The sequence below is a fragment of the Cervus elaphus genome, chromosome 12 (assembly GCF_910594005.1).
Source record: "Cervus elaphus chromosome 12, mCerEla1.1, whole genome shotgun sequence".
Lineage (NCBI taxonomy): Eukaryota > Metazoa > Chordata > Mammalia > Artiodactyla > Cervidae > Cervus > Cervus elaphus.
The window spans coordinates 16,668,081-16,691,723 of record NC_057826.1 but is presented as its reverse complement, the minus strand read 5'-3'; the positions used below and the strand labels follow the sequence as shown (position 1 = coordinate 16,691,723).

At 39.6% G+C, this 23,643-nt stretch overlaps 1 protein-coding gene and 1 long non-coding RNA gene across 2 annotated transcripts in view; one reads left to right on the top strand and one right to left on the bottom strand.

Moving 5' to 3' along the window:
• FCF1 (FCF1 rRNA-processing protein) overlaps positions 1-4,361 on the top strand; it is a 10,258-nt gene extending 5,897 nt beyond the window's left edge. Inside the window, exons 5-8 of the mRNA XM_043920757.1 lie at positions 132-204; positions 1,858-1,945; positions 3,325-3,419; positions 4,133-4,361. Of these exons, the coding sequence (XP_043776692.1) occupies positions 132-204; positions 1,858-1,945; positions 3,325-3,419; positions 4,133-4,181 (305 nt within the window). The 3' untranslated portion in view covers positions 4,182-4,361. The remainder of the gene's footprint in view (positions 1-131; positions 205-1,857; positions 1,946-3,324; positions 3,420-4,132) is intronic.
• LOC122705398 overlaps positions 1-23,643 on the bottom strand; it is a 25,087-nt gene extending 1,444 nt beyond the window's left edge. Inside the window, exons 1-3 of the long non-coding RNA XR_006344090.1 lie at positions 23,417-23,643; positions 21,525-21,707; positions 1,399-1,504 (exon numbers count right to left, since the gene is read on the bottom strand). This is a non-coding gene — a long non-coding RNA (uncharacterized LOC122705398). The remainder of the gene's footprint in view (positions 1-1,398; positions 1,505-21,524; positions 21,708-23,416) is intronic.

Sequence of the window (23,643 nt, the reverse complement as noted above, 5' to 3'; positions counted from 1 at the left end):
AGTCACTCATTTAAAGTATATAATTCAGGGAATTTCCTGGTGGTCCAGTGGTAAAACTCTCAACAGGATAAAATTCAGAGAGTAAAATCATTTCCTTCGCAAGTTTGTTGCTAATTTTTTTTCCCTGGCAGGTATCCCTTGTATAACGGACTGCGTAATGGCTGAAATTGAGAAATTGGGGCAGAAGTATAGAGTGGCTTTAAGGTAGGAAGGAGCTGATCTAGATTTGTTTTAGATTGGTGCACTGAAGATTCTTTTGACCCTCCTTCTTCTGTTTGCTTTCCAAAGATTTCTTGTCTGGTTAGTTTAAATAAAAATCATACAAAACTAGTTAACTATTTATGACTTAGAAAGCAAACATTTGAAAGTTAGAGTTTTCAAGCCGAAGCTTTTTGAACTAAAGTTCCTTAGTCATACAGGTCTCCTGGGCCTCCTTTAACGTTCCTCTAGATTTTCACTTAGAAAGTGTCTTTCTGTTAGTTTGTTATCTGGTTATCTTCTTTAGAATCTCACACTTAAACAGTTTTCAGTTTACTTACAAGAAGTTTTGAGTTCACTCTAGAAAGTGCCTTTCAGTTTAATGGTTCCCAAAGTGTGGGAACCCTCCTCCACCCCTGGAGTCCCAGAGACCTTTGCAGGGAGTTTGCAAAACTATTTTCATAATACTACCAAGGTGTTGCCTTTGTCACTGTGCTGACATTTGCACTGAATGCAAAAAAATGGCAGTACCTTAGTACAAATCAAGACATTGGGCCCAAGTAATGCTAGTAGTTTTTTTTTATTCTTCGCTGGCAGTTTTTTTTAATACCAGAGTCACTTAAGAATATCCTTAATAGAGCTGTAAAATTCATTAATAGTGTTAAATCTCAACCCTGGAATACACATCAGTATTCCTTGTGGTGAAATGAGAAGTACACACAGCATTTCTGCTGGTGGGTGCTCCCTTAACGTTTCCACGGCAGTCATTTCATAATATGTGTAAATCAAGTCATCGTGCTGTGGGCCTTAAACTCACGCAGTGCTGTATGTCACTTCCATCTCAGTAAAACTGGAAGGAGAAGGAAAACGGAGCAAAGGATGAACACTGTCTCAACGAGAAGCATTTGTGTGCTGGAGCTGTGAGCTGAACGGGCTGCTTTTTCATGAAATGCCATTTTCATGTGAAGAACAACTGACAGACACTGATGTTGAGTTTGGGAAAATCATAAGCTAATCACCTTCCCAATGCTAAGGACCTTTCTATTGAGACCAGTGAAAACAGTGATGAATGTGATTTTTTAATGTTATATACGTGTCTGTCATCTGCTTTGTTTGTTACATGTCCTCGCACATTAGTACATACAGCTCTACCTCTTTTTTAAAATAGGATAGAAATACCAAAATGTATTTAGCTTTTACCTTGCTGATGGATATTCAGATTATCTCCAGTTTTCCACTGCTATAAACCATACTGTAGTGACCATCCTTGCACCTGTATTCTTGTGTATTTGCGTAAGACAGCATCCTAAAAGCAAAATGGTTAGGGTTAATTTGATTTAGTTTTGAATCCTGGCTTTTCCCAGCTGTATAGCTTCGAACAAATTAATCAAGCTCTCTGAATCTACTTATTTATCTGTAAAACAGAAATAGATTTCTGTAACAAGTATGTGATGTAAGGCTCGGCAGCTCTCAGTCAGTAAGCTTTAATTCCCTTCTCTATAAATTGTCTTCCCAGTTATATAGAAGATAAGCTTCAGGGGGAGAGGGGTGTCTTGAAATCTCCACAGAGATCACATTACTCTTATTTCACTGGTTGAAAGTTGTAAAGTTACTTAGTTGCTTGAATGTTTTTATTAATCCACTTTTATAACCATATAGGATTGCCAAGGATCCAAGATTTGAACGATTACCATGTACACACAAAGGAACCTATGCAGATGACTGCTTAGTACAAAGAGTAACTCAGGTATCATCATTTTTTAATATTTACTGTGTGCTATTAAAAAAAGATAAGCTATTATTCCTAAATGTTCATGTATCTAGGAATATAAATGATAAAAAAATCGTATAGAATCCCTTCATGGGAAGTGTCGGTGTCCTCATTCACTTGAGAGAGTGGATTGGAAGTGCATACTGTAACCATAATGGAGAAAGATCATGGGTTTGGGGAGGAGACATGGTTTCAGATCTTGGCATCTGCATTTATTGGCGGTTAATTTGGAGCATTAATTGATTCTTTATCCCACAAATCTCCTCTATAATATGCTTTAAGTGGGTGAGTGTAGACATACTAATATATCAGGTTCCATCTCCCTGTGAATCTAAAATAACATTTCACGGACTTGCCTGATGGTCCAGACTATGCACTTCCAATGCAGGAGGCACAGGTTTGATCCCTGATTGAGAAACTAAGATCCCACATGCCACGCAGTGCAGCCAAAAAATAAATAATTGAGTAAAGTTTCATTTACTCCCCATGTAGGAATTTTGAGTCTGAGTCTGCCAGGGTGCTATTTCACACATACCCTAGAATAAGTAGGTTTTTGATTCATCTGTTCTTCCTTGTCAAACACTGCCAGAACTTCTGTTGCTGGTTGCCCTTATAAAGCCTGTCTATGCTGAAAATAATCATCTTTATGTAGTGACCACACTGCCATCCCTTGAGCCACTTCATCCCTTGGGTGGGGCCGGCATTTCCCTTAATTCCCCATAGCATGGCTGACCCCAGTCTACAACTCTTTATAAGACTCAGCAAGAGATTTGGGTAGGAGAAAAGTAAAGTGTCAATATAATACAAATTAGTTCCAGACGGGTTGCTAAATGTTAGTGCTTTCAGAGCTGTTTGACCCTGACTTGTCCTAGAGATCTCCCTATTCTGGCTTCAGAGCCCAGGAGGTAGCCTCCCTTCACCACGAGGAGGCCTCCAGAGTAGGACCAGCCCCGGAGATCCTTCTAAAGGCAAAAGCGGTGCCTTCGGATCTAAGGCTGTAACTCTGCCTTTGCATAGTCTTTCTAAGACTATAGTCTTCCGGTTTTCCGAAAACCAAATTGTCTGCCCTAGACATGAAAATCCCTTCCACTTATGAGACAAAAAACAATTTGCAGCTTTTAACTAGTTTTTCTATCTTCTCCCCATCAAGATTCGTAGAGCTACAATCAGCCCAGGTAACTTGTTATGTTTTATGTGATAAATATGAGCTCCTCAATCTAGAACTACTCACCAATTTCTTTTAGCCTTTCTTTTCTTGTTTACTGTAAAAATGAGTAATTGTTCAGACTAACCAGTGATTGTATCCAGTATCATTTAGTGAGCTCTGTGTGAACACTGAATCCTGTCTTTTCCAGCACAAGTGTTACATTGTGGCCACAGTTGACCGGGACCTTAAACGAAGAATCCGGAAGATCCCTGGAGTTCCCATCATGTACATTTCTAACCATAGGTGAGAAGTTTCTCTTAGAGAAGTGATTAACTGTACATAGTTGATGTCAAGATATAGAAGGATTTGGAAAAAAAAAATTGATGTATCAAATGTTTACATGGTTCTATTTGAATAAATGAGACAAAGTAGGAATGACAAGAACACAGGCCAAAGATAAAGCTAGGATTTAGGAATGAGGCAGACATTCACATTGTTACAGTAAGATCACTAGAAGGAATAGGGAAATGTGTGGCCTTAAATATTGATACAAAGCAGTAACTTAAGCTTATCTTTTTGGCTAGAAATACCTTTTTTTTTTTTTGAAAACCTAGTACAGGTGATTAGCACCTTATCTGGGAAACTGGAAGTTCATTTAAAAAAAAAAAAAGCTGCTTTTTATCCTTCTTTGATGTTCCTGTGTCAGTCCTCAGACTATTATTGGCCAACTTTTTATCCTGGGACAAACACAACAAAATTGGAAGAATATGGGTGAGGGGCTTGGGCACACCTGGACTCCGTACCTGGCTCTCCAACTTGTTAACTTTCTCACTTTGAAGAATAAAGATAATATAGTCAGCATTTTGCTGTAAATCATTCATTATGATAGGCCTTTAAAATGTTCCCACTGACAAAAAGGATTCACAGCAGGAGGTGACAGCGATATAATCAATAAAGGATGGGCTTTTAAGGTGGGATCTGGTTTGTAACCAATGTTAATTTTTTGTCCTGATCAGGTACAACATTGAGCGGATGCCAGATGATTACGGAGCCCCTCGGTTCTAATGAAAAGGGAAAATTTCTCCATCTTCCTTTGACCCATTTTCTCTTTTGCCAGTTCACTAAACATGCTATAGCGTGAATTACTATTGCACTCACCCACTTGCTCTATAGTGAGCTGAGTATAGTTAAATATACTCACTTTTCAGTGTTGTCTTTAAAATTAAATTTTGTGTCATTTTAAAATTTCCTGCATCTTTTTATAAATCAGAAAATTGCTCATATAATATGATGGTCATTTTATATTGATTTACTCAAATGTTTATTAAGTTTATGGTAGGCATTTAATAAGATGTGGTCTTATCCTCAGAATATTCATATTATGGTAGAAAAGAGACATGTAGTGAAATACAGTGAAATAGTGATGCTAGGATAAAAGTATGATGGAGTAGACATACAGGTGGAAAGAATGATTTCTTTTTCCTTGGTTGGGTTGGGGAGAGAAGAAGGACTAAAGGCAGTTATGTTTGAGTTAATCTTGAAAGAGAGCTAGAACATAGAAGGGAGGAGTCTGTGATCACATCTGAGACTCCAGAGGTAGGAGGTGGGAGGGAGGGGGCTTTATATGACAGGATGAAGGGTTTGGACTTAATCCTGAGGTCAACAGGGAGTCATTCAATTTTTAATTAGGATGGATAACATAATCAGTACCTGATTAGATGTTTTACATGATCACAAGACAGTATAAGAACAAACAAATAGATCATTGAAACAGACTAGAAAGTCCATAAATAGACCTATGTATTTATGGTAATTTAGTATGTTATAAAGCTGGTATTAAAATAAAAAATGTAAAAATCTATGGGAAAAGAAAATTGCATTAGAAGACCAAATATTGTGGAGTCATCCCACTAGGGTTAGGATCCTGATTTTAGCAGTTAATATTTGTATGAATTGGGCAAATTACATAAGCATTTGATGCTTTCGTTGCTTCCCTTTAAAATGTTTTATTTAGGGACTTGGTTGGCAGTCCAGTAGTTAAGACATTGTACTTTCACTGCAGGGGAACTGGGTTCAATCTCTGACTGGGAACTAAGATCTCGTATGCCAGGGGTAGCCAAAAAATAGAAAAAATAAAAATGTTTTATTTAATCCTCAAAACAACCCCAATAAGATAGGATTGAATTGAACAGTACCTGATAGAAGTAAGTGTTGTTCAGTAAATGATAGTGATTATTGTATCACTCTCCATTTGAAAAAAAGTTGACTATCCATTTGAAAAAAAAATTATATTTCTACTTCATATCCTTCAAGTGGATCAAAGTCTAAATATTTTTTAAGCCATGGAAGTATTCAGTTCAGTTCAGTCACTCAGTCATGTCCTGCTCTTTGCAACCCCATGGACTGCAGCACTCCAAGCTTCCATGTCCATCACCAACTCCCAGAGCTTGCTCAAACTCATGTCCATCAAGTCGGTGATGCCATCCAACATGGAAGTATTAGGAAAAGAAAAAGGAAAATGTATGTAAGCCCTGAGTAGAATTCTAAAAGAGGGCTTCCTGGTGGCACTAGTGGTAAAGAACCTGCCTGCCAATGCAGAAGACATAAGAGACTCGGGTTTGATCCCTGGGTTTGGAAGATCTCCTGGAGGAGGGCATGGTAATCCACTCCATTATTCTTGCCTGGATAATCCTATGGACAGAGGAGCCTGGCAGGCTATGGTCCCATAGGGTTGCAGTCGGACATGACTGAAGTCATGTCATTGAAGTGACTTAGCAAAATTCTTGAAGATGAAGAATGTAAAAGCCATAAAAGAAAAGATTGATAAGTGCGGATACATTAAAATTAGATTTTTATTCAAAAAAGAAATTCCCCCAAAATAAAATTTTCCAATATATATAATAAGGGTATAAGGACATGGGCAGTCATGTAGTGCTGACAAGAATGCAAATAAGTAAAACCATTTTTGGACAGCAGTAGTTTAGCATCCATTGGGCTTCCCTGATAGGTCAGTTGGTAAAGAATCCACCTGCAATGCAGGAGACCCTGGTTTGATTTCTGGGTCGGGAAGATCCGCTGGAGAAGGGATAGGCTACCCAGTCCAGTGTTCTTGGGCTTCCCTTGTGGCTCAGCTGGTGAAGAATCCACCTGCAATGCGGGAGACCTGGATTCGATCCCTGGGTTGGGAAGATCCCTTGGAGAAGAGAAAGGTTACCCACGCCAGTATTCTGGCCTAGAGAATTACGTGGACTGTATAGTCCATGGAGTCACAAAGAGTCGAACATGACTGAACGACTTTCACTTCACTAGGATCCATTAAAATAAAAATTACAGATGCCATGCGAGCCTAATTCTATTGTTTAGTTATTTATAGGTATCATAGGTGATTTCCTTTAAAATATATGATCAGTGTGAGATAAATGCATGATAAATGTGTAAACTTCACATATGTGTACAAGGAAGTATATAGAAAGAGGCTTACTATACCACTATAACAGAAAAATTGAAAAGAATGTAAATATCCATCTGAAAGTTTTAACTTACATCTATACCATGGAATGTCATGAGCACTTAAAAACAATGAGGTAGAATTAAAAGTAAGAGGCCTTGAATAGACAGTTTTCTGGAGAAGACATACAGATGGCTAAAAAGCACATGAAAAGATATTCAAGTCACTTATCGTTAGGGAAATGCAAATCAAAATCACAGTTACCACCTCATACCTATTAAGATGGCTGCGGGTAAACATAACTAAATAACAAGAGTTGACAAGGATATGGAGAAACTGGAACTATTGTGTACTGTTGATGGAAATGTAAAATGGTACAGTTGCTATGAAAAATAATACGCTTCCTCAAAAAGGAAGTTTTATAAAGAACTACCATATAATACAGCAATTCCATTTTGGGGTATATATACAAAAGAGTTGAAAGCAGTATCTGAAAGGTATTTGTATACCCATGTTCATTGGCATCACTATTCACAGTAGTCAAGAGGACAAAGCAATGCAAGCGTCCATCAACAGATGAATGAATAATCAAAATGTGGTATATACACACAATGGAAAGTATGCAGCTTTAAAAAGGAAGGAAGTTCTGACTTCCCTAGTGGTCCTCTACACCTTGCAATGTAGGGGATAAAGGTTTCATCCCTGGTCAGGGCGCTAAAATCCCATGTGCCACAACTAACATTCGAAACAGCCAAATAAATAGGTTTTTTAAAAATACAAAAGCAAAATAAATAAAAACAAACAAACAAATACAAAAGCAGAATACACCACCAGAGATCTGTATATTTCACTATATGTAAATTTTAAAAGGAAAAGGAATGCAGAATCAGGTAGAGAAGAAGAAATAACAGTAAATAGAAGACAAAGTAAGTTGGCAGGAAGAAGTCCAAACAGTACCCATGATGAATGTGACTAGTTAAGTTCTCTTATTAAAGACAAATGCTCAGATTGGATGTTTTTAAAATCTGGCTATATGGTATTTACAAGATGTGCCTAAATCAGAATGATACAAAACTGTTGGAAATAATTAGAAAATACACTGTGTATACAACCCAATAACTCCACTCCTAGGACTATACGGAGGACCTTTGTCTGCACAGTGATGTCTTTGCTTTTTAATACGCTGTATAGGTTTGTCATAGCTTTCCTTCCAAGGAGCAAGTATCCTTTAATTTCATGGCTGTAGTCACTGTCAGCAGGAGTTGTATTTGTAAATTAAAGTTGTATTTGTAAATTACACTTCAGTAAATTAAAAGATGGGGAAAGGTATGCAAAAACAATATGCTGCTTAAAGATGCAATATGGAAAATATTAAGGTTTTCTTTGTAGCCTAACATGAGGTCAATTTCATGAAAATTCCATATACAGCTGAAAATGAGATATATTCTGTATTACCTGGTGTCATCAGGGTAAAAGGTTTGGTATTTACCCATAAGATCTACCTGATTGTTTTAGTCTTCTGTATCCATATATTTGTTTTTAACTCTTTGATCTGTCTCACACTGAGAAAAAAGTTTTCTAATATTAATATATTTTGTCTATTTCTTCTTGCACTTCTTAGAGTTTCCACTTGTTGAAAGTTGCTACTGTGTTGTTTTGTGCATGGATACTCATAACTAGTATGCTTTTTTGTGAACTGTAGCCTTTAGTATTATAGTGTAACCTTTTAGTCTCATTTAATGCTCTTTAGCCAGAATTCTATTTGTTCTAATATTATTAATAAGAACAGGATCTTTGCTTTCTTTTTCTTTTTTTGTAATGCATTTGCCTCCATACTTTAATTTTTTAAATTTTTTTAAACAAATTTTTTATTTAGCATGCCTTATATACTTTTGCCTGTCCTCCTATGTTTAGCTTTTCCGAAAAAGCTGAAGGTGCCCTTGCGTGGTTCATCTTGAAGTCAGAATTGCTAGAGACTAGTCATTTCTGTGTGTTTTGTTTTGTTTCCTTTTCTGAATAGGAGTGTTCACTGTGGTTGTCCTGTTAGTATTTCACCAACTGTATATATTTGGTGTATGTGCTTAGTTGCTTAGTCACATTTGACTCTTTGCGACCCCATGGACTGTAACCCACCAGGCTCCTCTGTCCATGGGGATTCTCTAGGCAAGAATCCTGGAGTGGGTTGCCATGCCTTCCTCATGCCTTCCCAATCCAGGGATCGAACCCAGGTCTCCTGCACTGCTGGTGGATTCTTTATTGCCTTGAGCCATCAGGAAAGCCCATGTTTGGTGTATGGGGGCAGATAATTTGCCCTCTGGGTGCAGAAGTCTCGTGATCAAGCCACATCTCCGGATTCTGGTACTACTACACGCACCCCTTGCTGTAGAGACCGCTGCGCCACATGCATCTCGATACCCTGGGCTTTGAACATGATGTCGTGATTGGATAGGACCGTGAGGGTGTGTGGGGGGATGTATGGTGTATACCTGACCGTGGAAGAGAAAGTGAGATCAACATTTGGGAACTAGAAGGGCAGAGTGTAGCGGTTGTTTGTGCTGTTCACCGAATACTTCTGGCTTTCTGCTATTCATGAACCCAGGGTAGGAAGGCTTTTCTCCACCACCTTTAAAGTGAAGTGTGGCAAAGTGAGTGAAGATGACATATGTCATTTAGGTAGACGTTTTGAAAGTCATTATGTGGGGCTTCCTCAGTGGCTCAGTGCTGGAGAATCCACCCTGCCAGTGCAGGAGACACAGGTTCGATCCCTGATCCAGGAAGATCCCACATGCCTCACAGCAGCTAAGCCCCTGCGCCACAACTATTGAACCTGTGATCTGCAGCCCAGAACCACAACTGCTGAGCCCTCGAGCCACAGCTACTGAAGCCCACACACCCTAGAGCCCAAGTTCAGCCACGGGAGAAGCCACCACAATGAGAAGCCCACACAAAACTAGAGGGTAGACCCCGCTTGCTGCAAAGAGAGGAAAGCCTGTGCAGCAATGAAGATCCAGTACAGTAAAAACAGAAATTATTGAAGCCTCATGTGTGAACAGAGGATCATACTGGAAAGTAATATTAAAAAAAAAAAAAAGATCACTGTGTGTTGAGCTAGCTCCCTTTGGCCTGCCTCAACAATCACAAAAACATAGAGCTGCAACCTTGCTTTGCCTGGGTCCCACAGAACATCTCCACCAAATGATGGGAACACTAGGGTAATGATAAATAAGCATTTGTTCTTTTAGCCACTGAGATTTGGGTTGGTTTTTTGTTTGTTTGTTTTTTATTCCAGCATAACTTAGCCTATGCCAACTGATAAAGCACATGTTGAAAAGTCTGGGTTAGAACAGTTGGAAAAGAAAAAGAAATAAAAGGCATTCAAATTGGAAAAGAAGAAGTAAAATTATCTCACTTTACACGACATGGTCTTATTGGTAGAAAACCCAAAAGAAACCATTTGTAAAACGTGTTAACAAATAATTAATGATTTCAGTAAAGTTTCAGGATACAAAATCAACAAGGAAAAATCAGTTGCATTTCAGTACACTAACAAAGACCAATCCAAAAAAAAAAAAGAAAAGAATCAAAGAATGAAACTAAGGAAACAATCCAATTTGCTATAGCATCAAAAAGGATAAAATACCTAGGAGTAAACCTAACTTAAGGAGGTGAAAGGCTTGTACACTGAAAATTACAAAATATTGCTGAAAGAAATCAGAGAAAACACAAAGGAATGGGAAGACTCAATAGCAATAAAATGTCCATACCACCCAGAGCAATTCAATGCAATCTTAAAAAAAAATCCCAATGATATTTGTTGGCAGAAACAGAAAGGAAAAAAATGCTAAAACTGATATGGAATCTCAAGGGATCCCAAACAGCCAAAACAATCTTGGAAAAGGAGAACAAACTTGGAGGCCTCACGCTTACTGATTTCAAAACATACTACAAAGCCAAGAAGTAATCAAGACAGTGTTGTGCTGACATAAAGACAGATATATAGACCAATGGAACAATAAAGAGCCCAGAAATAAACCCACACACATGCAGCCTCCCTCCATATTAGCAGGGGATTAGTTCCAGGACCCCCTCAGACACCAAAATCTGTGGATGCTCAAGTCCCTTATATAAACGGGTGATCTGTGTATAACCTACGCACATCCTCCTGTATACTTCAAATCATCTCTAGATTACTTATAATACCTAATGCAACATAAATGCTATGTAAATAGTTGTCAGTTCAGTTCAGTCACTCAGTCGTGTCTGACTCTTTGCGACTCCATGGACTGCAATGAGGTTTCCCTGTCCATCACTGTTGTCAGTGCTTGGCAAGTTTAAATTTTACTTTTTGAAATTTTCTGGAACTTTTTTCTCCCAAATATTTTTATCCCCGATTGTTTGAATCTATAGGTACAATACTTTCAGATGTGGAGGGCTGACCATATTGCCAGATGATTCTCTACAAGGGTACCAAGACCACACGCGGGAAGAGGACAGTCTCTTCAACAGATGGTGTTCAGAAAACTGAATAACCACATAGCAAAGAATGGAGTTAGGCTCTTACCTTACACTCAACACAAAAAGTAACTCAAAGTGGATTAAAGATCTACACTATAAAACTAGAAGAAGACATAGGGAGAAAACTTCAGAAAACTGGATTTAACAATGATTAATTGGATGTGACACCAAAAGCATAGATGGCAAAAGCAAAACTAGACAAATGGGGCTACATTAAACTTAAAAGTTTTTGTGTATCAAAGGAAACAATGAAGAGAGTGAAAAGCAACCTATGGAAATGGAGAAAATATGTGGAAGTCATATATCTGATTAGGGATTAATATCCAGAATTTATAAGGAAATTCCATTACTCAACAATAATAAAAACCAACCTGATTTTAAAAATGGATAAAAGACTTGAACAGACAATTCTCTGAAGATACACAAATAGCCAACAAGCACATGAAAAAGATGCTTGACGTCATTAATCATGAGAGAAATGCAAGTCAAAACCACAATGAGGTATTATAGCTCTCCCATTAGGATAGTCACTGTCAAAAGAACAGAAAATGAGCAAATGTTGGTGAGGATATGGCCAACATCTTATTAACTGAAACACTTTGCACTAGAAATGTAAAATGGTACAGCTGCTATGGGAAATAGTAGTTTTCCCCAAAAAACTAAATTATAGAATTACCATATGATTTGGCAATCTTGCTTCTGTGTGTATGTACAATAGAATCCAAAGCAGAATCTGACAGATACGTGCACACCTATGTTCACTGCAGTGTTATTCACAACAACCAAAAGGTGGAAGCAACTGAAATATCCACTTAAAAATGATAAAGATGGCAAATGTAACATGATACATCTTTTATTTATTTTTTTATTGTTTATTTATTGTTTTATTAGTATTTATTCTTCTAAGCATTTTCAAGAATTAACTACAATCCTTAAAACAAGCTCTGAGGTAACCACTTATTCCCATTTCATGGAGGCAGGAGCCTGAGGCCTTGAGAAGCTGTGTGATGTGCCCAGGTTCATAAACATTAGTGCATCCAGGACCCCAACTCAGGCAAGTCAGCTCCATCACTGATACAGCTCAGTTCCCCGCTCAATTTGCAGCCACTGTGCCATTGATGGACCATGACTTGTCGGCCTTTCCAATTTTTTTCTTCTTTGTAATTTCAACACTTAATGAACACTTCTGTGTTCATCTTTATGAACCTCCATCTTTATGTCCTTTTGCTTTTCTGTCTGAAACTTATCTCCTACAAGTGGGATTGCTGGGTCAAAGAATAGTGTATGTCAGATTTCAATTAAATTTATTTTCTGAGCACCTAGTAGTTGATAGCATATTTTCCCTTTCACCATCATATTGAACCTTTACAGCAACCTCATGCATGGGTATCATGGTTGTCCTCACAACCAGTAAATGTTAGGAGATGTGTCCTGAGTCCCATGGCTAATTAGTACATGAAATTCCTGGATCCATATCTTGTATGAATCCCACTGTACACTAACTTTTAGTGCTGTAATTGCAGTGGCTTTGTGTATGCGTGTGGTTTCTTCTTGGGACTCAGAATTTAAGCTTAAATCACCAGGCCAGTCATGTCATGGGGTCTCTGTTCGGTCTCAGATAAGAGAGGGATTTTTGCTCCTAGGAAAAAAACCAGTATTTCTTTGGAATTCAGTGTGACTAGAATATGCTGATCCTGAAAAATGATTCCTATAGGATTTTTTCTTCTAGTTTTTGCTGTTTAGTCACTAAGTTGTGCCTGACTTTTTTGTGACCCCGTGGACTACAGCCTGCCAGGGTCCTCTGTCCATGGGACTTCCGAGGCAAAAATGATGGAGTGGGTTGCCATTTCCTTCTCCAGCATGATACATCTTTTACTACAAAAAAAAAAAAAAATCAAAAACAAAAACACCTCATTACAAGATCAAAGCAATGCTCGGTGAGAAACGAAAGTTTAATGATCAAATGAAGTCACATGCCCATTAAGAATTGTTTCTTTGTTTGCTACGGTCCTGTGGGACTCATGGACACAAGCTCTGCTGGCTTTTAGAGCTAGGTGTTTTAGGGACTCATCCCAGGGGATTGCTTAAAAGTTGGGGTACTAGATGTGGGTCCAAACCCTTCACTCCTCAGGCAGAAGCTGGAAGTTGGGGGTTCCCTCCCAACTGTATGGCACTGGGCTGAGAGTGAGATTTATGGTGAGAGTGTATCCCAGCCTTTCCTACTCATTTTGAGGTATTGTCTACTCATTGTGCAGAAGTCACTGGGCCAGTTTCTGGATTTTTCTCAGAGGGAATTGCTCTGTGTGTGGTTGTACATTCTGTGTGTCCAAGGGAGGAAGGAAGTTCAGGAGCCTTCTGTCACTATCTTTGTCCCTCTTCATAATAAGGAAATTTTTTAATTATAGAAAAATGCAAGGAAATACTAAAAAAATGGGGACTTGCCAAAAGAAACAGGAACCAGCCTGAAAAGGCTCAAGTTGGCCAAATTCAAGACAATTTAGGGATCAAAATTAATAACGATAATAGTGGATTATCATGACTATTTTAAATTTATTGATATATATTTGATCTATAACATTGTATAAATGTAAGGTGTGCAATGCATTTTTTAATTAAAGAATCCACGTGTCCATAAGACATTAGAATAAATAAAGAAAATGGAAGAAAGAGAGGAATTTTTTCATATAGGAATTTTACAACTAATAAATATAGAAGAGATGATAGAAATATAAAATCATTTACAATCACCACTGTTATAACTGATTCAGGCAAGAATCATCAGTGGATGCCAGAACCACTGGTGAAAAACTGCAGGGAACAAGGTATTTTCAGATCTTCAAAGTATTACCCCATAGATTATTATAGGTAACTTTACAATAGAGGAATTTGACAAACACTGCCTTACCCAAATGAGCAAAATTGATATCATTGCTGATGGGACAAATTGACATCATGTATATCATGATGTGAGGTACAGAAGGATACATTAATTATGTATATTTCCACACCCCAACTTAAAAAAAGAAATCTAACTGTGAGGAAACTGAAACCCAAAATTGAGGTACATTCTGCCAAACAGTTGGCTTGGAGTCTTAAAAAATGTCAGTGTCGTGAAAAAAAAAAAGGGGCTAGAGAACTGTTTTATATTAAAGGGACTAAGTAGGCATGAAAACTAAATGCAGTGTGTGATCCTTGATTACACTCTGAATTTAATAAGAAGAAATTGTAAAGGATATTATTGGGACAATTAAGGAAATTTAAATAATGGGCTGATTGTTAGATAATGTAATTGTATTTATGTTAAATTTCTTTAGCATGAATATTATGTTGGGGCTTCCCAGGTGGCACTTGTGGTAAAGAATCTGCCTGCCAGTGCTGGAGATGCAAGAGATGTGGGTTTGATCCCTGGGTCAGGAAGATACCCTGGAGAAGGAAATGGCAGCCCTCTCCAGTATTCTTGCCTGTAGAATTTCGTGAGTGCTTCGTCACTAAGTTGTGACTCTTTGCAACCCATGAACTGTAGCCCACCAAGCTCCTCTGTCCATGGAATTCTCCAGGCAAGAATACTGGATTGGGTAGCCTATCCCTTCTCCACGTGATCCTCCCAATCCAAGGATTGAACACAGGTCCCTGCATTGCAGGTGGATTCTTTCCTGTCTGAGCCACAGGGAAGCCCTGTGGTAATTGCATGTAAGGATAGCCTCGTTCCTAGGAAATATGCTGAACATTTAGCTGTGAAGGGTCACAATATCTTCAAGTAACTGTTTAATGGTTTGGGGGAAAGCAGATAGATAGATGAAAGACGGAAGGAGAAACAGAATGCAGTGAAACATCAACAAATGTTATACCTAGATGAAGAGTATGGGGTGCTTTTTTTCTTTTTTTGGCTGTACCCTGCAGCTAGCAGGCTCTTAGTTCCCTGGCCAGGGATCGAACTCGTGACCTTGCAGTGGAAGTGTGGAGTCCTAAACACTGGATCACCAGGGAGTTACCGTATTTACTTACTCTGACAACTTCTCCACAGATTTGGCATTTTTGAAAATAAAAAATTTGGTGAAAAAAATAAGTGAAAAATATAGTAGAGAGAAAAAGAAAATTGACAGAGTAGGCTCAAGAGATGGGATCTACAGCATGAAGGCCAGGATTGACTTGGGACAGAAGAGCCACTCCGAAACTGGAGGCTAGGAGGCAGGAAAAATTAGTGGGTGGGTGTGTGAGAAGAAGTAGGAGTTTGTGCCTACTGATATCAACTTTCTCCACTTAGTGATGCTGAAAACATCACATGTTGATCATGTTGATCTCAACTCTGTGATGTTGAAAACAAGGCCATTTATTGAGGGGCAAAGCTTGGGGTAGTGGTGAAGGATTGAAATAGCCATGCGGTGAATGAGAGATGCCAGTGACGCATAAATGGCAAAGTAATGTTGAATGCCCAGTCAGAACTGCAGAACCTGAATTAGTAGTGGCACCAATTGTGTGTTATGTAGTTTCCACAGACGTATTTAACAAAATCCTTCTGGATCGGTGGAATGAACTACACTTGAGAGTTTATAGGGCAAGCGTGACAGTAGAAAAAAAGAGTTGAGGATGCATGCAAGGGATATAACACAGGTTCCAGAATTGACACAGGGGGCTTCCCTGGGGGCTCAGTGGTAAAGAGTCTGCCTGCCAGTGAGGGAGACACAGGTTCGATCCCTGGTCAGGAAGGATCCCACATGCGGCTGAGCATCTAAGCCGGTGCACCACAGCTGTTGAGCCTGTGCTCGGGAGCCCACGTGCTGCAACTACTGAAGCCTACCCAACCTAGAGCCTGTGCTCAGCAACGAGAAGAGCCACTGCAATGAGAGGCCTGAATGTCACCACCAGAGAAGTAGCTCTCGCTCGCTGCAACTAGGGAAGACCCGTGCACAGCAGTGAAGACCCAGCACAGTCAAAGATAAATACATTTTAAAATTATTTTTAAAAAAGAATTAATAGGAAAGTGAAACTGCTAGAAGAGTGCTGATTGGGAAAAGGGGAATCAGCCAAGGGACAGGAAGCTCAAGACAGTTGGTGAACAAATATATTAAAAATTAGGAATGAGAGGGCTATAAAAAGAAAGGATTGAGATAGGTAATGAAAATATAAGATAGTAGAAGTGGAACTATTCCAGCAAAGATAAGGGCTAATCCTGTATTATGGGTACCAATTGTGATAAACATTTTGAGACTGACATGGTAAAAGAACTTTGAGCCTAAATTGTTCAGTGGGTTATCCATCTGTGTACTGAACAGAAAGCTGGCATGAATAGTACACCTACAGAGCAATCACCTTCAATATTAATTGCCAAATTGGTACTTCATGATGGTGGAGCTCTACACCAAGGTCACAGGTGTGGAGCCCTGTACCGAGGTCACACAATAAAATCTCTGGAACAGACCAAGCCCCATAGCAACTGTTGCCATGATCCTCTGGATCTAAACCAGCCCATTTCCTGATCCCATATTATGTAAAATACCCACCCTGTTGTCCACCTTATAGCATCCTAACTAATCACCTAATGCCACATTCCAGTAGGAATTTTCTCTGTCTTGAGGCTATAAAAGTTGGCTGCTAGCCTGCAAGAGGGTTTGGCTCTCCTACTCTAATAAACTTTATTCTCCTCTCACTCTGCCTCGTGTCTGGAAATTCTCTTCCAACCCAAACATGGACCATGACAATAATCAGCAAACTCAACTACTGTTAATTGGGTCGAGGGTAGGGCATCTTACCCACAAACATCTAACATATAGACTGGCAGGGGGTTCATGAGACAGTGTCTGTTAAGGAAACAGACTTTCCTTAACAGACACTGTCTTTGGGGAATTTAGATCTCAAGACACGGAGAGTTGAACAGCTATAGCAAGATTAGAAATCATACATAAACACAAGCAGGGATACACTTGCAACAGGAGTAGCAAGATAGCAAAGTCCTGGGATAAGACGTGATCAAGAACTTAATAATGCTGAGGGAGTGACAGCTAGGTCTAAGTATCTCTTCTGGATTATGACCTTAAAAGGCAAGCTCCTTAAAAGGTATGCTCCACTAACCCATTCTAGAAAGCTGAGTGCTGAAGAACTGTTGCTTTTGAACTGTGGTGTTGGAGAAGACTCTTGAGAGTCCCTTGGACTGCAAAGAGATCCAACCAGTCCATCCTAAAGGAGATCAATCCTGGGTGTTCATTGGTAGGACTGATGTTGAAGCTGAAACTCCAATACTTTAGCCACCTGATGCGAAGAGCTGACTCATTTGAAAAGACCCTGATGCTGGGAAAGATTGAGGGCAGGAGGAGAAGGGGACGACAGAGGATGAGATAGTTGGATGGCATCACCAACTCAATGGACATGGGTTTGGGTGGACTCTGGGAGTTGGTGATGGACAGGGAGGCCTGGCGTGCTGTGGTTCATGGGGTCACAAAGAGTTGGACAGGACTGAGCGACTGAACAGAACCTAACCGATTCTACCTCCCCATAGACTAGAGGCAGATTTGCTGGCAGGAGCCAGAGCAGCCACTTTGAACCCAGAGATGGAAGCTTTAAGCTGAAGATGACAACTATGGACTGCTTACCTCTAAATTGTTCTATGAGTGAAAATGAACTTTTGTTTAACCTACTGTACTTCAGTTCCTCATTGCTACAGAAGTCTAGACTACTTAATTAATATATTACTATTATACACATTTAAAAATCATTCCTAGTTTACCCTTGCTCAGAAAGCCTGAGTTCATTCTCTCTGAAGATCTTTTTGGTGGTGTTCTTTTTGAATTTGATTGATAATGCTAATATTCTTTTCATGCCTGTACTTTGAGTCCATTTGCCTGCAAATGGAGGCCCTTCCCCCAGGGGAGTGGGTATTTCTTGCTTTTGTTTGCTCATATCCACTCCTCCTAACTGTACCTAGACTTTTTTTCTTGGGATGTTAACACTTTCCCAAATTGTGTGCAGTTGTATTAGGATTTGTATCAGAATGCCCAATCTTTTCACCATAGAGGCTGAAGAGAGAACTGGAGGCTCCTTCTTCCAGATCCTTCCTTTCACCACCCCATAGATCTGAGAAGGCATTGAGTAGCTGAAGGGGGGAAAAAAGAGTTTAACCTTATTTTGTACAGTATTCAGAGCTTTAATAGTTGGATAGCTCCTGGCTTGGCTTTTTGCTCCTAGACCTAGTTGTAATGGCCTTCTTGTCTATTCTGTGCCTTCTACAATATCTTTCCAAGCACGTTTCTTTTAAAGTTTTAGCTGTTGTTATATGGACAACATCCAAAGAACTGTAGCAGATATAAGTTACAGGCTCTCCTAAACTGTGCAGATCTATTGGAAATGAAGGACTGACCACATGCAGTTGAGATTACTTATGAACACTTATGGGGCTTGCCAGGTGGCACTAGTGGTAAAGAACCTGCCTGCCAAGGTAGAAGACATAAGAGACAGGGGTTCGATCCCTGGGTCAGGAAGATCCCCTGGAGGAGGGCCTGGAAGCCCACTCCAGTATTCCTGTCTGGAGAATCCCACGGACAGAGGACCCTGGCAGGCAGAGAGTCAGACATGACTGAAGCACGCACTCATGGACACCTATGGTTTTTTTTTAGAATAAAGTGAAAGCATAACATCATGGTTATAAGAAGGGGAAGAAGCACTCGTATTGTCAAGGTTATGTATGACCAGGTTACCCTGAGTATACACACTATCCTTCCCAAATCTTAAGGATGCATAGATCCAATAGCAGATAATTTGCCTCTAGATCCTGTTGTTTAGAATGGTACAAGCTGCATTTGGATTTCTATTCCACAAAATAATATGCAAGCCACTAGCCAATCAGAATACGGCTTCAAACCACTAACCAATCAAATGTTATCTCCTCATCCCAGTCCTCACCCAAGACTCCCTAGTAACAGCAAGAATGAAACATAAGGAGAGAAGTGCAGCTGGATTACAAACCTAATCCAGAGAAGACTCATGCCTTGATTTTGACAGCCTTGACAATTGACAGCTGACTTCCTCTAGAGTCTCCCACACACAACCTTCCATGTGATTTGTGCTTTAATTCATCCCTTACTTCATTTTGAATAAGATTGTGTTTTTATGGCTCTTTAGTTTTTGCATTCTAGATTAGAAAAATTAGTCTCTGAAAAATGGGCTTGGGGTTGGATTGCAGGAGGCCAGGGGTCGATCTCTGGGTCGGGAAGATTCCCTGGAGAAAGAAATAGCAACCCATTCCAATATCCTTGCCTGGAAAATCCCATGGACAGAGGAGCCTGGCGTGTCATGGGGTCATAAGAGTCGGACACGACCTAGCAACTAAACCACCACCACCTTGTTTTTATTGTTCTTTACTTTCTGCATTCTGGATTAGTAAAACTAGTCTCTAAAAAATGGGCTTGAGGTAGGTCATACATGAAATCAATGTTACTAAAACGTCATGAGAAGAGTGTCATACAAACAATGAGGTTTCTTTTAAAGAATTTTCTTGCTGTGACTTCTGAAAATTAATTGTGCAAGCTACAAGACTGGAATGGCCAACTATACGTTAGTTCCCCTAGAGTAAGAATGTAGGGGATAGGATTTCCTATAGCACCTAGAACAATGCTGAAATTTATCTGAAAACAATGAGGGAAATATGGAAGGACCTGTTTTAAACATCAGTGCTGTTTCCCCTTGTGGAGGAGACGAAAGACCCCTGTTGAGGGAGGGGTTCTGGATTGATGGCCTGACAGCAAGAACCTACCATGCCAGGCAGGAAAGGAAAAGGCCAAGAGAAAGGTTTTCACCTTTCTCCATCTAATCTCATCTTTCTCAGTTTACCACTATCATCATTTTTCTTCTCCTTCCCACTCTTTTGAAAACTTAAAAATTGTGAGGAATAAAACACACAATCAGAAAGCGGCAAAGGATACATTTACATCTCACTAAGTTTTTCCAGTGGTCATGTATGGATGTGAGAGTTGGACTGTGAAGAAAGCTGAGCACCAAAAAATTGATGCTTTTGAACTGTGGTGTTGGAGAAGACTCTTGAGAGTCCCTTGGACTGGAAGGAGATCCAACCAGTCCATCCTGAAGGAGATAAGTCCTGGATGTTCATTGGAAGGACTGATGCTGAAGCTGAAACTCCAATACTTTGGCCACCTCATGCGAAGAGCCGACTCATTGAAAAAGACCCTGATGCTGGGAGGGATGGAGGGCAGGAGCAGAAGGGGACGACAGAGGATGAGATGGCTGGATGGCATCACCGACTCGATGGGCATGAGTTTGAGTAAACTCCAGGAGCTGGTGATGGACAAGGAGGCCTGGCGTGCTGCGATTCATAGGGTCGCAAAGAGTCGGAGGACTGAGCAACTGAACTGAACTGAACTGAACTGAAGTTTTAACAAAGGAAACGTTTGCATAATTACCACTTGGTTCAAGGATCAGAACATTGTCAGCCCTTTAAAGTCCTACCTACAGGACTTCCCCAGCAGTCCAGTGGTTACGAATCTGCCTTACAATGCAGGGGATGTGAGTTTGATCCCTGGTTGGGGAAACAAGATCCCACAAGTCACCCTGCAACTGGAGAACCCCACATACTGCGACAAAAAGATTCTGCATGCGGCAAGGAAGATCCCACCTGCCGACACTAAAACCAGATGCAGCCAAATGAATAAGTAAATATTAAATACAAAACAAAAAACCCTACTGGTGACCAGTCCCAGTCACTAAGATTTTCCTTCTCCCCAAAGGCACTACCTTCACTTCAACATTATGATTTCATTTTGCCTATTTTTGAACAATCTGTAAGGTCAATTTTATAGTAAATATTCCTTGGAACTTCCATCTTTCACAGTCTTCCTGGAGGTACATTATTGAATTACACAAACAGTGAAGTGTTCAAACAAAAAATAGTATAGCTTGATGAATTGCTCATAAACCCAACCTAGATATGCAACCAGCACCCAGATGAAGAATCAGCATCAGCAAGCCCCCTTCTGCCCCCTTTTAGTCACTGTCCCTCCACTGTCCTAAATTCCAACACTGTATATCAATTTTGCCTATTTTTAAGTGTATATATGTGCAAACGTACAGTATATATTCTTTTCTGTCTAGCTTCTTTTGCTCAACTTTGTGAGATTCATCTGAGTTGTTTCATGTAGTTTTGGATCATTCATTCTCTTTGGTGTTTTGTATTCCATCATATAAATATACAAATTTGATTATTCTAGTGCAGGTGGACATTTGTGTTGCTTTCCAGTTTTCAGTCATTACAAATAGTGTTTGCTATGAATATTCTTGTACATGTCTTTTAGTGAACATATATATATATGTATGTATGCATTTCTGTTGGTTATATGCTTTGTTGGAGTGGGATTCCCAGGTCATAGACTCTGGGGCTGTTCAGCTTTACTAGATAGTGCCAAGCAGTATTTCAGAGTGGTCATCCCAATTTACACTCCTACCTGCAGTGTATGTTCCACCTGTTCCATCCCTTGGCTTGCAGCTGCATGACTCCATTTCTGCCTTCAGCATCACGTGGCATTCTGTGTGCGGTCTTCAAATGGCCATCTTATAAGGAGACATTAGATGGGGGTCCATCCTACTCCAGTATGAGGTCATCTTAATAAACTACACCTGGGACAAACCTATTTCCAAATAAGGTTACATTCTGAGGTGCTGGGGGTGAGGACCTAAAAATCTTTTGGGGATGGGGGAGGAGGAACAAAATTCAACCCATAACAGATGTGATAGTAGTGAACATCTGTTCTTGATCTCAGTGGGAAAACTTTCAACTCTTCAGCATTGTGATGTCTGCTGTAGTTTTCTTAGTAAGTACTCTGTGTATAAGGTCAAGGAAGTTTCCTTTTATTTCTGACTTGCAAATCTTTTTAAAAATTATAAATGGATGGGACTTCCCTGGTGGTTCAATGGCTAAGATACTGTGCTCCCCACGCAGGGGACTCGGGTTCCATCTCTGATCAGGAAACTAGATCCCACATGCCACACCTAAAGATCCTGCATGCCGCACCTATGACCTGATGCAGCCAAATTAATTAATTAAGTAAATATTTTTTAAAAGGTCATAAATGGAGAACTTCCCTGGTGGTTCAGTGGTTAAGAATCTGCCTGCCAATGCAGGGGACACTGATTTGGTCCCTGGTCAGGGAAGATCCCACATGCAGTGTGGCAACGAAGCCCGTGTGACACAGCTGTGTGCCCACACGCCTAAAGTTCCGGCTCCGCAACAGAAGACACTGCAAGAAGCCTGTGCATGGCAACTAGAGAGGAGCCACTGCTTGCAACTAGAGAAAGCCTGCACACAGTGGGCCCCAAGGCAGCCAAAAAAAACCCAAAACAAAACAAACCCATAAATGGACATTGAAATTTATCACATTCTTTTTCTGCATCTAATGAGATGATTTTCTCATTACTCATACAAATCTTTCTCCTTAAGTCTGTTCTACAGGAAATTACATTTATTTCTATAGTTTTCAAGGAGAATTTCAATTGAAAATATTAAAATTACAAGTAAGTGGGTTTCTGAGTTGGGTTATGTTCTGTCTCTTGATCTGAACACAAGTGTGATTGGTTTGTGAAAATTCACTAAGCTGTATGTATGATTTGTTATTTTAGGTATGCACTTTATATTTCAATAAAAATTAAAAGGAACACAACTAAATTTCTATTTGAGAATGAAAAGCTCTTTTTTCTGAAGGATACTTAGTTGCCCCACTTTCTACTCACATTCACCTCCTAAGAGAGGTGAAGATCTGGGTTGTTGGGATAGAAGCAATGTCAAATCTTTAAGCGGTGCACAACTGACACACTTAACAGTCTCATAGTTTTTTGTTTTGTTTTTCAGAATTCAGGGTGTATCAGTTTTGTTTTTCAGTGATTCATTCAAGCCAAAGGAGTTCCTGTTTAGTCTTACATGAGACTGGATTATTTTCTAAATCCAATCTAGTCCTCTCTGGACAATCTTGTTATCTGGCATTTACTCTCTTCCCCTTGGCTGATATTCTCCAAAGTAAATTTTTCTGCATTGAATTATTCTAAAGAATTCCCCTTCTCCGCTTTTACAATACCTGCAGGAATTGGTGAAGATTTACACTCTGTCTTCAGAATACATCTTCACAGATTTGTTCCCAATTGGATTTTTTGTTAGAACTGACTGAAGCCTATTCACTTAATTTGAGAACTGACATCTTTATACTTTTTCTTCTTTTCATTCAGAACCATGGTAAACCTCTCCATTATTTCAAGTCTAATTTTATTCCATTCGGATATGATTCGCTACGGTTCTATAGTTTCCTTTATATAGATTCTACATATTTCTTTTTAGTGTTAGTCCTACCTGCTTCACAGGTTTTTCTTTTTTATTGTTGTTGTTGCGATCGTTGCTATTGTGAATGGAACCTTTTTTTTTTTCTCCATTCAAAAATGAACCCGTAGAGCGATAGGATCTCTACCACCGTTTTCAGCGATGAGACTCTATGGTTCTACGGCAATCTTCTACTCGCCCCGACATTACCCTAACCGGAAGAAAGATGGCAACCGAGAGCCGCTGAGGACGGGACCGCT